At 38.5% G+C, this 16301-nt stretch overlaps 2 protein-coding genes across 2 annotated transcripts in view; both read left to right on the top strand.

Annotated features, from left to right (window-relative positions):
- Positions 1 to 16301, top strand: part of LOC111462030 (muscle M-line assembly protein unc-89-like) — a 35142-nt gene that overhangs the window by 11698 nt on the left and 7143 nt on the right. The window contains exon 5 of the transcript XR_002713687.1: positions 1958 to 2036. The gene's annotated coding sequence lies outside the window, so the exon portion shown is untranslated. The remainder of the gene's footprint in view (positions 1 to 1957; positions 2037 to 16301) is intronic.
- LOC111462034 (hydrophobic protein LTI6B-like) lies at positions 9243 to 9815 on the top strand. Its single transcript, XM_023105691.1, has 2 exons — positions 9243 to 9434; positions 9531 to 9815. The coding sequence occupies exons 1-2, from the start codon at positions 9345 to 9347 to the stop codon at positions 9612 to 9614; spliced, it is 174 nt and encodes a 57-aa protein (XP_022961459.1). The 5' UTR covers positions 9243 to 9344; the 3' UTR covers positions 9615 to 9815.

Below are 16301 nucleotides of genomic sequence, written 5' to 3'. Positions count from 1 at the left end.
GGGCTCAGTTATATATCAAGGAGATAGTACGCCTGCACGGGGTACCAGTGTCCATAGTATCAGACCGGGACACCAGGTTCACCTCTCAGTTCTGAAGGAGTCTTCAGAAGGCACTAGGAACTCAGTTGAGGTTCAGTACAGCATTCCATTCTCAAACGGACGGACAGACCGAAAGGCTGAATCAGGTTTTAGAGGACATGTTGCGAGCCTGCTCCTTAGATTTCGCTGGGTGTTGGGACGAACATCTGCCTTTAATGGAGTTTGCCTACAACAATAGTTATCAAGCGACCATTCAGATGGCCCCCTTCGAGGCACTGTATGGGCGTAGGTGTCGAACACCAGTGTTTTGGGAAGAGGTAGGCACGCAGCAACTAATGGGACCAGAGTTGGTCCAGGTCACCAACGCAGCGGTGCAGAAAATCAAACAGAGGATACTCACCGCACAGAGTCGACAGAAAAGCTATGCAGATGTGCGTAGAAGGGACCTCGAATTTGAGGTGGGTGATCACGTGTCCCTGAAGGTGGCCCCTATAAGGGGGGTGTTGAGGTTCGGGAAGAAAGGGAAATTGAGCCCAAGGTTCATAGGCCCCTTCGAGATTCTGGACAGAGTCGGGGCTGTGGCTTATAGAATTGCCCTACCACCGAACCTTGCCGCCGTGCACAATGTGTTCCAGGTATCCATGCTGCGAAAGTATTCTCCCGACCCTACTCATGTAATCGAGCATGGGATGCTTCCTCTTCGAGAAGATCTGTCTTACGAGGAACAGCCTAGCAGGATTTTAGCTCGAGACACTAGGCGGTTGCGTAACAAAGATATTCCCTTGGTAAAGGTCTCATGGGGTAACCGCCGTGAGGAAGAGGCAACCTTGGAACGAGAAGAGGACGTGAGGAAAGCTTATCCCGAACTCTTCCAAGGGATAGCTACTTTCGGGGACGAAAGTTCCTAAGGAGGGGAGAATTTGTAACGCAAAAAAAAAAAAAAAAAAAAAAAAAGGGGGGGGGGGGCTAAGTCAACTAAGGGGCAAAAATGTCATTTTGCCCCTCCAACCTAAATAGGGGTCCAAGGAAAATCCAGCTAGATTGCCTGCAAAAGAAAGAAGAGGTTAGAGAGAGGTTAGAGAGAGGTCGGCCGGGAAGATTAACGGACCACCGCCGGAATCCATCTCCAGACGAGACTCGTACCAGGATTGAGGGGTTATCAAGGCCTACGCACCATCAAAGCCTAAGAACATTTCGCGGGGTAAGGTTTCTGAACGATATTGCTCAGATCTGAGTTTTCCCCTACATGAATCGACCCTAAAATGTTGAAATCTTCACCTAGGAACAACTCACGCACGGTCTGTGAAGAAGTTTGGCCGAGACCTCAACCCAAAGGCGGAGATCCGAGGGTCATCCGAGAATGGTGAGCGAACTTCCGGCGTTCTTAAATCCTCCGATAGTCAAGAAAAAAATTATAAAAAGAATACTAGGACGTAGCCTGTAACACGATCTAGAACGTTGCCGAAGGAATCATATTGATCCGATCTACGGATCGAAAGATATGAAAATCGGAAAACAAAAACCGACTGGGTTTCGGTTTCCAGAGGACAGAGAAGAAAAAAAAAAAAAAAAACGGCCGGCGAGCGACGGAGGGCGGCGACAGGCGCCGGACACGCGTCGACCACCGGCTGGAGCAACGCAGCTCCAGCGAGGCATCGACACATGTCGCCTGCAAGCCGGGCCGAATCGCAACGCGAGCCGAGCCGACCGGACCGGGCCGGGCCGGGCGACCCGCGACTGTGCAGAATTGGGCGCGCGTGCAGCCTGCGGCTGGCGCCTTCCCGCGCACGTGGCCACGCACTTCCAGCGTGCTGCTGGGCGCGTGAGCGCGCGTGGAACGGCCAGTTTGGCCCGGTTGTTTTCTGTTTTCTCGATTTTTGTCCCGGCTCCAGTTCTAATACTGTTTTTACGTGGATAGGGACTTAATTTAGAGAAATCAGTAGTGTTGGACACCTCACGGGCAAAGAAACGCTAGCGAAAGGGCACGCGTCAACCAGGTAAGTCACCACCCGGTATTTAGGAAGAAATACTTGTAGGGTTCGCTTGGAATTGTATGTATGCATGTTAGTAATTTTGCCTTAAATTAGCTCTCCATGAATGAGATTAATTAGATGGATTGTTACGATGTGTTGGGTGAATTATCTGAGTGTTGCTTGTATGCCTTAAGCTTCCGTTGTACGTATGCATGCGTTTAATTTATGTTAGAATTGTGTATGCCGGGTTTCGGGTGCTCGATGGACGAATTTGCCCCATTGAACGCGAACCTCGTGCTCTGGGTGCTTGATGGAGGTCATCGCCCCGTTGAGCCGGTATGCCTAGTTTGCATGAATCACATACTATGATGTTAGAAGAAGATTGCATGCACCCTCTGTTAATTGCTAGGGCCCATTTCTATGATAAGATTAGGGAATTTCTTTTAGGAGCGATATGCCGCTCTAGACAGACTTAATTTTCCCCTAGAAACTTAGCGGTTTACCACGGTAAGAAAGTACCTAAGGGGGTTCATAGATTGCTAGCGTGAGAACGGTATCTATAGCTTCGTGGGAGGACCAAGGGTCCCTGATCAGTCCTTACTGTTCTTAGCCATTTCGCATGGGAAATGTGTCCCCACGTCGTACAGCCCATTAGCTGCATGGGAACGGGTTGGGTCGCGCCCCCCATAGGAGGACTATATGGGCGTAGGGGTATTCAGCACACCCCTAGGCTAGGTACCATGTAGTTCTAGATAGCCATGTAGAGGTAGCGCCTCATAGAGAGATACCGACCATATTAGCTTGGCATAAGGAACCTCTAGGTGACTAATGAAAGGACGATGAACCGGTGAAACCCAAGGGGCAAGCCCCAAGAGACTAAGGTTAGAACCCGATGTCCTAGAACCGAATTAGGAAACCGTGGGAGTTCTGCTAAATTAAGATGCGAAAAGAGCCTACAAGTAGGTGGCTTACTGAGTATAATTTTTATACTCATCCTTGCTATGTTTTCTTTTTTTTTAGGGGCGCGAGGCGTCGGTCAAGAGTGGGCGTGATCTGAAGGGAATTGTCACAGAGGAATGGGTTGTCCCGGGGCGTCAGTCCAGTCTTAGTCATCATTTTTGTATTCGCATTCTTTTTAAATTTATTTTCCAAACGGTCTTGTGTTCTGTGTTTATCGTTCGAAAAACTTTATTGAAATTTGATGATTTTCGCTACTTCATATTTAAATCTCTTGTGCATCTGTGTCGTGTCGTTAGTCACTGTCCGTAGTAAAATATTGGGCTGTGACAATATTAGAAGACGGTTGTATGCACACTTTGTTATTTTCTAGTGTCCATTTCTATGATATGCTTAGGGGGTTACTGTTAGGAGCGATATGTCGCTCTAGCCAGACTTAACTTTCCCCTAAGAACTTAGCTAATTACCATGGCAACAAGATACCTCAGGAGTGTTCATAGATTGCTAGTGTGAGAACGGTATCTATAGCTTCGTGAGAGAACCAAGGGTCCCTGATCAGTTCTTACTACTCTTAGCCATTTCGCATGGGAAATGTGTCCTCACGTCGTACAGTCCATTAGCTGCATGGGAACGGGTTGGGTCTCGCCCCCCATAGGAGGACTATATAGGCGTAGGGGTATTCAGCACACCCCTAGGCTAGATACCATGTAGTCCTAGATAGCCATGTAGAGGTAGCGCCTCATAGAGAGATACCGACCATATTAGCTTGGCGTAAGGAACCTCTAAACGTCTAATGAAAGGACGATAAACCGGTGAAACCCAAGGGGCAAGCTCCAAGGGATTAAGATTAGAACCATATGTCTTAAGACCGAAATAGGAAACCGTGGGAACCTGTTAAATTAGGATATGAAGAGAGACTACAAGTAGGTGGCTTATTAAGTATAATTTTTATACTCATTCCTTTCTACCTTTTTTGTCAGGTGCCGGTCGAGGTGGAGGAGCGTTCGAGAGCTATGCGGTCACAGAGAGGGTCGTTCCGGAGCATCAGTCCCTTTTTGATATTTTGGAATCTTTTGCAAATTTATTTTATATTTGTATTTTATTTCCTTTTTCTAAACTTAAATCCTCTTTTGAAATATTTAAAAAAAAAAAAAAATTACACTCCCCTTTCTTCTATTTTAATTTTGTTGGATTTTCATCTTTTTATTTTACTCCTCTCTTTATTTTCTTTTTAATTTTATTTACTTTTGATTTGATCTTTTGAGTCACAGTCCGAGCTTCAAAGCTTCGAAAATCGGATCGTGACATATTCCAATATTTTTTAGGTTGAAGATTGAATGTGCAATCACATCCTATCACATTCTAAATTCTAAAATTCCAATATAAGACAAAATAAACGGTAAATAAAATTTACAAAAATTACCTCTAAATCGACAAAATCAACCCTCCAAAATTTTCTTCAAAAAAAAAAAAAAGTGAGATTTGAAACGGGAATAGGTTGCCTGTCAGGAGAGAGAAGGTGGGAAACGTGTCATATTGTGATGATTTGTCCGTTTGAATTTTGTTTCATTCTCTTATCGCCACGTTTCGCTATTCTACTGGGTTGCCACCTCAGCTGTCCACCTCATCACTTTTTCCCCTCTATTTGGATATAACATGATTTTAAATATAGATGATACTATAAATTTATTAAAATATACCGAGCTTTTCTTGATTAAAAAATGTTTAAAAGAATTGAAAGTTATTATCTATACTAACCAACTACACATTTTTTTTATAACTTGATTATAGGAATTTCACAGTTAACGTGTTTTGCTGAAATTGATTCTATATTACATGTGAGAACAAACTCGACGTTATTTGATGAGGATGATAATAAATATTTTGGTGTAATTGAGTGGGTTGTGGGATACGCGTTTGTTGTTGACAACGCACGTAACGCGTGTGACCAATTTTTCGGCAACTAAGAGAGGAATGACGCAATATCTACCACTCAAAAGTGTGCATAGATATGAAAATATTATTACTCAACGAAAGAATACAGATTTAAGAATAAGAAAAAAGAATTGGGATCGAATGTTCTATCTTCATTGATATTCACGACCTTTAAATAGGATACAAGATACTAAATAATATCTACCAAGAAAATATAAACTAACTAAATCCTGATAATAAAATAAAATATACTACTATTCAAATTCAACTGATTACGATATCTAAAATATATTTCCTAACTAATATATTCTGGAAGATTACGAATATCATATATTCCATAACTAATTCAAACTAAAATAAGTTGCACTAAATTTTGACAGGGAAGCATGCAAGCCGTTATACAAGGACTCCTACGCGGCTCAAATTCCCTTCTCTCTTGCTTCATTTCTTATATATTAAATATATTCCTACATTTTTCTACAAAAATAAATAAATTTTTTTACAAAAATAGAAAATAAAATAGGAGACAGAGAAGCAGAAGCCTCTCTTGTCTTTATCCCGGCTCGTGGACATCTCTAAATATATGAGAATAAATTTTTTTTAGTTAAAGTATATAAAGTTAAATGGAAAAATAAATTAATAATTATATTAAATTTTTTAAAAATGTTCGAAAAAATAATTTTGAATAAAAACGCTTAATACTTTCCTGGAAATATACAAACTTTGAGTGTTTCAAAATTATTTTTGAAATTCAAAAAAAATTCATTAATACTTTTCAACTTAAAAAAATAAAAATGATTATAAATTTAAGTGCAGTAATAACACCTTTTATTTCGATAAAAAAAAGTATTACCATTAATATATATATTTTATAGTCTATTCAATTATAAAAAATACTATCAATAGATTCTAAAAGAATAAAGGTGTTGATGATACAAGATACAAACGATATCATCCATATATTACCTGTAAAAGTATTTTTTTTATTTTTTAAATAAAGGTGTTTTTTTTTTAATTTTTAAATAAGTATATGGATATTAATAAGACTTTTGAAATTTTTAGTATTTTTTTAAATATTTTTAAAAGTGGGAGGGTATTTTTGAATTTTTTTTAAAACAAAGTTAAAATGACCATTTTCTCTGGAGCCCTTAAACAAAGTACACCTTCATCCTTTATTGGACACTTTAGTCACTTTTGACTATACCTTCAAGACTCACAATTCTTTGTTCGATATTTGAGCATTCTATTGATATGACTAAGTTTAGGGTATGATTCTGATGCCATGTTAAGAATCACGAATCTCTACAATGGTATGATATTGTCCACTTTGAACATAAACTCTCGTGGCTTCACTTTGAGCATAAGTATTCCTCGATCTTCCACTGAATTAACCTATTGGATGATGAAAGTCCCACATCGACTAATTTAGGGAATGATCATGGGCTTATAAACAAATAATACTCTCTCCATTGGAATGAGACATTTTGGTGAAGCCCAAATCAAAGCCATGAGAGCTTATGCTCAAAGTAGACAATATCATACCATTGTGGAGAGTCGTGTTCGACTATCATAACCAATGTAGGCTTATGATATCTTAATCAATAAATTAAATTAATATTAGAAAAAATGAATATAAAGTGTAAAGTCAAAGTTTAATTAATTGGTTGTATTTCGTGGAAATCAATCCCTACTAATCCTTCTTTTGGTTGGCATCGAAAAAGATGTTTATGAACCAGCTAGGCACCCAACCAGAATCCAATTTCACGTGTCCTTTCTCATTTACAACTCTTTTTTATTTTATTTTATTTTATTTGTTAATAACAATAATATACCTGGAATTTTCATAACCTTTTTGCGTCAAGAAAAAATAAAATACACGTGGAAACGCATTTAACCTCCACGTGACTGGCCGGTTAGCTTCACGTGCTTATGTGCCAAGAGCTTGAGAGGGAAGGAAGGGACCATTCCACGTGCCAAGTTAAAGCGCTTTAATCTCCGCCCTCGCATTTGCAGTTGCCAGATGCGGCAACATCTCCACCGTTGGATCTCTTCGTTTCAAAACCATCTCCCCGACACGTGTCTCGTTTAATTTTTTTTTTTTTTTTTTTGCTCTCTTTTACGTCACTTTGTTTGCACTCGTTAGCCCACCATCCTTTCTCGCTGTTTCAAATTTTAATTCTTTTAATCACGCGCTTTCTTATGTACAACAATTTTTTATTATACCACGACACTCTAAATGGATTAGGAGTGTTCATATAACTCAATAATTGTAACGGTACACATCTATCGCTAGCAGAAATTGTCCTCTTTGAGCTTTGTTCTCCCCCCAACCAATGTGGGACATCACAATCCATCCCCTTAGGAGCCCAGCGTCTTTGAGCTTTGTTCTCCCCCCAACCAATGTGGGACATCACAATCCATCCCCTTAGGAGCCCAGCGTCCTCGCTAGCACTTTTTCCTTCCTCCAATTGATGTGGGACCAGGAAACACCCTTATAAATAATGCCCAGTGTTCTCGCTAGCACTTTTTCCTTCCTCCAATTGATGTGGGACCACCTCCAAATCCACCCTTTTTAGGGCCCAACGTCCTTATCTTTGAGCTTTGTTCTCCCCCCAACCAATGTGGGACATCACAATCCATCCCCTTAGGAGCCCAGCGTCTTTGAGCTTTGTTCTCCCCCCAACCAATGTGGGACATCACAATCCATCCCCTTAGGAGCCCAGCGTCCTCGCTAGCACTTTTTCCTTCCTCCAATTGATGTGGGACCAGGAAACACCCTTATAAATAATGCCCAGTGTTCTCGCTAGCACTTTTTCCTTCCTCCAATTGATGTGGGACCACCTCCAAATCCACCCTTTTTAGGGCCCAACGTCCTTATCTTTGAGCTTTGTTCTCCCCCCAACCAATGTGGGACATCACAATCCATCCCCTTAGGAGCCCAGCGTCCTCGCTAGCACTTTTTCCTTCCTCCAATTGATGTGGGACCAGGAAACACCCTTATAAATAATGCCCAGTGTTCTCGCTAGCACTTTTTCCTTCCTCCAATTGATGTGGGACCAGGAAACACCCTTATAAATAATGCCCAGTGTTCTCGCTAGCACTTTTTCCTTCCTCCAATTGATGTGGGATCACCTCCAAATCCACCCTTTTTAGGGCCCAACGTCCTTACTAGCATACTGCCTCGTGTCTACCCCCCTTCAGGGAATAGTGAGAAGGCTGGCACATCGTTTGGTGTCTGGCTCTGATACCATTTGTAACGACCTAGATCTACCACTAGCAAATACTGTTCTCTATGGCTTTCCCTTTCGGGCTTCCCCTCAATGCTTTAAAACGCATCTACTAGGGGAAGGTTTCCACACCCTTATAAATGATGGTTTGTTCTCCTCCCCAACCAATGTGGGACATCACAATCCACCCCCTTTGGGGCCCAGCATCCTCACTGACATTCTTTCCTTTCTCCAATCAATGTGGGACCACCCCCAAATCCACCCCCCTTTGGGGCCAGCGTCCTTACTAGCACATCGTCTCGTGTCTACCCCCTTCGGGGAATAGCAAGAAGGCTGGCACATCATTCGGTGTCTGGCTCTGATATCATTTGTAACGACCCAAATCCACCGCTAGTAGATATTGTCCTCTTTGGGCTTTCTCTTTCGGGCTTCCTCTCAAGGCTTTAAAACGCGTCTACCAGAGAAAGGTTTCCACACCCTTACAAATGGTGGTTTGTTCTCCTCCCCAACCAACGTGGGACATCACAATAATTAAACCAATTCACATTAATAAACCCAAATCATAAATAGATTTTTAAATTTTGTTGGATTGAGTTATGAACTTTATTTGAATAGTTCCGATCACAAATCTATGAGAGCTTATGCTCAAAGTTGACAATATCATACCATTGTGGAGAGCCATGTTCATATAATTCAATAATTAAACCAATCCAGACTAATAAACCCAAATCATAACCGATAGATTTTTAAAATTTGTTGGGTTGAGTTATGAACTTTATTTGAATGGTTCGGATCACAAATCCAACCACCTCAAAACCTTGAGTTAGTTCAAAAGATTTTTTCGACCCGACTTAACCGACTTAACCAATAGAGTTGGGTAGACCCATGAATTAAAAGGTTAGTAAAAATGTAATAATAGAATGGGGAAGGGAGAATGAAGGAAGGAAGCACCAATGAATGCAAATTACGTGTAAATAAGGGGGGCACAACATGACCAATGGGGAAAGGCCACGTCACCTCCACGACTACTATTATTCCCAATAAAAGAATTTTAAAAAATAAAAAATAAAAAATTTGGTTGCCTTGTGTAAGTTGGTGTATATATAAAGAAGTCTCAAAGAGGATTAACCCCACCATCGCTACCCACTACCACTGCTTCTAACGCCTCCTCCATTCCCCTCTGTTGAATCCGAAGAAATTTCATAAGCAAAACATGGCCGACCCGGGCACCGCTAACTGCATCGATATCCTTCTGGCTATTCTCCTGCCGCCTCTCGGAGTGTTTCTCAAATTTGGATGCCAGGTCTGTGTCGCTCTCATCTTTTCTTCTTATTCTTTGGTTAATCGATGTTGTTGATTCGATGAACATGTAATTAAACCCTAATTTGGTGTTCCACAGGTTGAGTTTTGGATCTGTTTGGTGCTAACTTTGTTCGGATATCTCCCCGGGATCATCTATGCTGTTTATGCTATCACCAAGTGATTCCGAGATGTGCTTCATCATCAAACTGTGTGTTTAGTTTGGTTTGTGCTATGTGTTTGTGTGCTGTGCTTCGTTTCTAAATTCTTTTTTCTTGCGTTTTGTGGTTGTTGCTGTTGGTTGGATTGATTGAATTGGTTGTTGTAAACAAAATCCATCCTACTTTTTCTTCAACTTAATTACAACTTTACTTATATTTTAATCTTTGATTGTTCTTCACATATCCGAATTCATGTTTAAATAATTAGGAACAGATTAGGCACCAAAAAAAGGAAGAAAAGAGGCCCCACCCGTTGATATTTATGAATTATATGCATAAAACAAGGATGCCTATCACTTTACAACAAATAAGGTATCCAATTCCAATTTCCAGACGTATTTGGTCCTCTTTTTTAACTTTTTCCCAAAATGGGATTCAAACATCATCAATTCTTCAAAACAACTCACCGTCACATTTTTCTTGCATCTTCTTTCAAATCTAGCTATCCTCTTTTGAATGCCAATTTCTGGCCTTCATTGTTTTTAATTCATTTTAGTGTGTCGGTTCAAATTTGTTGAATAAAAAGTTTTGATAAAAAATCACAAGTTGTCACGTCATTTATTAGACAAAATATATATATATATATATATATATATATATATCCATCTCTAAATAATGTCAAGTGTTTTGATCGTGACCCTATGATGAAGTAAAGATACCTTAGTAGGTCAAATACTTAGGGTTGTTGGATGATGAAAAGTCTCATCCCAGCTAATTTAGAGAATGATCATGGGTTAAACAAAGAATGAGTGCTTTGTTCGAGGAGAGGTGTTGATGATGAAAGTCTCCATGATCATGGGTTATAAATAAAGAATACTCTCTCCATTGGGATGAGGCCTTTCGTGGGAGACCAAAGCAAAACCATGAGAGCTTATGCCCAAAGTGGACAATATCATATCATTGTGGAGAGTCGTGTTCCTCTAACAAGGGTAACCAAATATAGTTCATTAAATGATATGACTTGACCAAGAAATAAGGCCGAATTCAAATGATGGTGCCCAAATGTTAGAAATTAGTTAGAAAGTCTAGATTTCTCCTAACTCTTAAGAGTCAGGCACCTTCAAAGATCCGACGACTTCGAAATCCTGGAACTCTAATGTTAAGAACATGTGTTACTCGCTCTTTGAACGACACATGCATATTTAAAAAAGAAAATGAAAGAATCACTAAAAATGAAACTTTTTCAAGAAATCTGGTGAGGTAGCAATTATTTTAAACAATGTCAAGTAAAATTTAAATATTAAAATAAATGAATTATTTTGAACAAATCTCACCCCACAAATTTTAAAAATTTGATATTTGATTCTGCCAAATTTGATCTCAACTTTATATATATTTAAAAAAAAAAGAATTTTTTTTTTAGAGTGGGTTCTAATTTTTGAATAAAATATCTATGGATAAAGTAATATATATATATATATATATATATATATATATATATATATATATAAAATAAGATGAGAAGAATGGCAGACAAAAAACTTTAATTGATTTTGATATTTGGACAACTTACTTACAAACAACCCCTAATGCCATCTTCTCTCTCTTCATCTTTAGGTTCACATAAATAATCCCGGGGTCCATTCAACCCAACAACCTCCAGTTTGGGTTGAGTTGGATTAGCATTTCGAGTAGGGTTGGGTTCATTTTTCTAAATTCGAACTAAATCGCGGTTTTTAGTTCGTAAGCAAAACCTTCAGATTGACTCGAGCTAAATAAAAATATATAAAATATATTAAGAATCTTTTTATATTAATAGGCTTGCCAAAATATTATTTTGTTATTTTATTATTTTTCTATTAGTTTTATGACTAAGTTGAATTAGAATTTTTGCTGTTTATTTATTGAATTTGTTTTTTTTCTCTAAATTAATCATTTTTTATTGTTTATTTAATTTTATGATTATCCTTATATTTTGGTTACTTTAACCAATTCTAAACGTATTACTTTAAACAATTCTCTAACAAATCTCTGTATTTAGTTTTATGACAACGTTAACCATGTTAATAGGTTTCAATTTTCGCTTTCTGGTTTTTATTTCTCTCTTTTTTTTTTTTTTTGTCAATAATTATAGATGAATTTGTGTTTGTTTGTGAACTTTTAATATATTTTATTTAAGATTGTATCCAAATAGTTATAAATTGCTGAGAAATAAAATTATAAAAGATTGACAACCCAACTTGGACTCAACCCGAAAATAGAGGGTTGGGTTGGGTTGGGTTGTGAAAAATTTTGGGTTGGGTTGGGTTACGGATCCAACCAACCCGAACTTTTGGGTTGGATCAAAAAAATCTTCCAACCCGACCGGATGATGTACACCCCTAAATAATCCCATCATTCGTTATTCTAATTCTATCTCATTCCTTCTCACACCCAATTATTTTTTACTTTTTTTTTTTTTAATTTGTCGACCTCCCCAACAATTGGTCAACTAAAAGTAAAAAATAAAAAGGTAGAGAGGTTCAAATGATCGGAAAATCTAATCAACTTAAACTACTTAACCCAAAAGGTGGTTGGATTGATTTTTTGAAAAATTGAAAATTGGAGTTGATTTGTGGGTTGACACTATGGTTGGGTCACCAACTTAAAAGTTATGTTACAATCCAACCCTAAGTTAATTATTATGGAGATTAAAAATATTTAATGTTTGTAATTGAGGTGGTGAATGACTGTGACTTGTGCCCAATAAACTACAGCAACCACACCTTGAGCCCAATAAACCACGGTCACCCACCCACCTGTGTTAACTCAGTATTTTAGCCATTAGACCACACGACCCAGATGCAAGTCACCACCCATCAAGCCACGTGTCACTGTTTGCAGTCACTGACTCCATCGACTCGGCTCCTTAGCTAAAAAGGCTTTAATTCGCCTAAGTTTATACGTTTTTACACCTATTCTGTTTGTGACTCTCTCCAAGCTTGTTCGACTACACATGCTGCTTATACGTGCATGTTCAATCGTCTACGACACAACTGAATTGCCTCTACACTAGGCCAAGTCATTCAACTCGACCTTCCCACTACTCGGGGCCAAGGTCTCTCAATGCAACATCGCGTCTCATCTTTTCATCTTGATCTCCATCGACATGGGCCATATGTCTTGACGCCATCCCACGTTTCGGGTTGTCGTTGGCCATCACAACTCACTCGGTTATGCCATCGAGAACAGACCCATGTGTTCATGCAACATATTATAAGTTTTATTAATCCCAAAATGTCCCATTAAGTCACCACCATGTGCTCCTTTTACAAGCAAATCTCTAATAGAACATTTAGGAATATAAAGCCTCATTTTCTTAAATAAGAATTCATGAAACACATAATAATCATTCACAGTTGTTTTTGTAAGACAAGATGTATAAATAATTCCAAGTCTGAATCATTTCGATATAATTATTTAATATGCTCAAATCCAAGAATTTTTGTACTAATAGAAGTAAAAAGATTGTACCTTCTAGATAATGCATCAGCTACCACATTATCCTTACCTTGCTTATATTGATGACATACGGAAGTGTTTCAATAAACTCCACCCACTTTGTATGCCTACGGTTCAGTTTGCTTTGACCCTCAAGATACAAGCTTTCATGATCAGAGTGGATCACAAATTCTCTAGGCCATAAGTAGTGTTGCTACACCTACAATGTGTGAACTAAAGCAAACAATTCTTTATCATAGGTAGGATAGTTCAATGCTGTCCCATTTAGTTTTTCACTAGAATACATTACGGGTTTTCCATCTTGCATCAAAATAGCACCTATACCAAAACCACTTGTATCACACTCAATTTCAAAAGTTTTATCAAAGTTAGGCAAGACAAGTAATGGTGCATTGGTTAATTTATTCTTAAGCTCATTGAATGCATTCTTTTGCATATTTCTCCCATTTAAAAACAACATTCTTTCTCACCAAGTCATTCAATGGTGCAGCTATGGTGCTAAAATCTTTTATAAATCTCTTATAGAAGCTAGCTAACCCATGAAAACTACGAACTTCACTTAAAATTAACTATGAAGTCAAAAAAGTTTAACTTTTTTCATGCAAAAACTACCGTTATTAAAATTAGCATAAAGTTTCTCTTTTCTAAGTGTAGTCAAAACTAATTAACATGCTCCACATGCTCATGCAAAGTCTTTGAATAAATTAAAATATCATCAAAATACACAACATGCTTTCCTAAATATTCTCTCAAAACGTGATTCATTAAACGCATAGTTGTACTAGGAGCATTAGTTAACCCAAAAGGCATAACAAGCCATTCATATAATCCAAACTTAGTTTTGAACGTGGTTTTCCATTCGTCTCCTACCTGCATTCTAATATGATGATATCCAGATTTCAAGTCAATATTTGTAAATAAACATGAACCATGCAATTCATCAAGCATATTGTCTAGCCTAGGAATAGGATGTCGATACTTTACTGTGATTTTGTTGATGGCTCTACAATCCAGGCACATGCACCACGTTCCATCTTTTTTCGGCACCAATAAGATTGGTACAGAACATGGACTCAAACTCTCTCGTATATAGCCCTTCTCCATGAGCTCCTCTACTTACCTTTAGATTTCTTTAGTCTCAGTTGGGTTGGCTCTATAAGCTGGTCTATTAGGAATGATAGTCCTAGTTGGGTTGGCTCTATATGCTGGCTTATTTGGAATGAAGTCTATTTTATGTTCAATATCTCTCATGGGAGGCCTTTAGGGGCTTCAGCTTGGAATACGCCATCAAATTCCTGTAAAAGAGATTGAAACATATTAGGCAAAGGCAAATTGTTATCGTTAGAGACTAAACATCCTTCTTTTTACATAAGTACAAAGATGGTTTTTTGTGAGAACATTGCCCTTCTAACCTCTCCAACTCTAGCCAAACAACTCACTTTCTTTCTTTTTTTCAATTTCATTCTTTTTTTCACTGTGTTTTTCTCTTTGATTTTTCTCTATTTTATCACTTAGTCTGGTTTTTCTTTCAACTCTTTTTCTTCAATCTCTTTCTTTTTTTTCTTCCAACTTTAATTGATCAGCAAATACATTTGCCGAACTCAAAGCAACCACCCTTCACCCCAATAAACTACCGTCCCCCACCCACCTGTGTTAACCCACTATTTAAGCCATTAGACCACACGACCTAGTTGCAAGTCACCACCCATCAAACGAGAAAATGAGATTTGCGAAGACAAAGGCAGTATAAAGTCTGATTCCTCAATTCAGTTTAAGTTTAATTAAATTAGAAAATGAGATTTGAGAAGAAAATTAAACCCCATATATATTCCCCCAACTTTGTGGCTTCATTGGACCTTAGGCGAGGTTTGTCTTCACCAATCAAATATTATAGAATCTAAGCTTGTTCGACCATACACGCCGCCTACGTGTGTATGTTCAATTGTCTGCGACACAACCGAATTGCCTCTACAACTAGGTCTAGTCATTCGGCTCGACCTTGCCTCTACTCGGGGCCAAGGTCTCTCAATGCAACATCGCATTTCATATTTTCATCTTGATCTCCATTGACATGGCCCATATGTCTTGACGCCATCCCATGTCTCGGGGTGTCGTTGGCCATCACAACTCACATTGAGAACGGGCCATCACAACAATTTGGTGAGCATACATATTTCGTATGGATGGAATTAACTCTAGAACCGTATGCTCGAATTCCTTTGGAACCTCAAATTTTGAGGTTAAGGCCTGGGACCCTACCCGACACTTCAACAAGCCTATCTTTGCCCCTCTTGTCTATTCGATGTCTCTATCTTACTTATGTCTCGAATTGTCTTCAATTCCCACTTTGTGTGGTGTGTTGGATGATGCACCATCCTCCTCGGTCGCATCATGGCACTTGTCTAAGCCCTTGTGTGGCCAGTGGGCGCTGCTTCTCTTGTAGCAACGTGAGGGTCACAACCTACTCTCTTCATAGTTAGGTTGTGACACAAGGAAACCCTGTACGATTGACGACGACATTGCAAGTAAAAACCATGACACATGCATATAACAGTGGTATTTAAATTTTTAGACTATAGGTTAGTATAGGGCATGTTCATTTTCAATATTTACTTTATTTTATTTAATATTTCGTTGCATCATTTAAGAGAGTCCATGACATTGTTTAATGAATATATTTTTAAACGATTATTTCGATATAAGAGAGCATGTTATGATAATGATAGCAACTTTAGGTTAGCAATCATTACATTAATATTTTGTTGGCAATATATTGATTGATCCACATATATATATTTGGAATTTATCGTTTAAAATGTTATATTTTATTTCAAAAGGCCTCCAAGTTTGTAATATACATTTGGTATATAAATTTTTTTTTAGCATGTCTTGTAGTTTACTTGTATAGAGGTCGAGCATTCGTCTCTTTTAGTGACACATATACTTATAGTAAGATTTGTCTTTTTAGTGACCCATATACTTGTTAGTAAGATTTGACCTACAGAGGACTTTCTACTCAAATGATCTTTCGCAAACCTTGAACATTCGCTACGTTCTAGGCTCACGCAGGTATGTTGGTAACGAACAAACCATGATGTTGTAACCATAACTAGTAATGTCACACTAGAACAACAAGTTCGAGGGAGAAAAAAAGAAAGAGAAACTCGTTAGGGCTTCGGAGTTTATTAGGGAAGAAAAGAATAATGTGT

Source organism: Cucurbita moschata, unplaced genomic scaffold (genome assembly GCF_002738365.1).
Source record: "Cucurbita moschata cultivar Rifu unplaced genomic scaffold, Cmos_1.0 Cmo_Scf00026, whole genome shotgun sequence".
Taxonomy (NCBI): Eukaryota; Viridiplantae; Streptophyta; class Magnoliopsida; order Cucurbitales; family Cucurbitaceae; genus Cucurbita; species Cucurbita moschata.
The sequence above is the reverse complement of the archived record's forward strand: the minus strand, read 5'-3'. Positions and strand labels throughout refer to the sequence as shown.

Bases quoted from the DNA above. Each gene is read 5' to 3' on its own strand.
- LOC111462034 (XM_023105691.1), top strand. From the start codon at position 9,345: ATGGCCGACCCGGGCACCGCTAACTGCATCGATATCCTTCTGGCTATT. The intron at 9,435-9,530 runs GTCTGTGTCGCT...GGTGTTCCACAG, and splicing joins TTCTCAAATTTGGATGCCAG to GTTGAGTTTTGGATCTGTTT.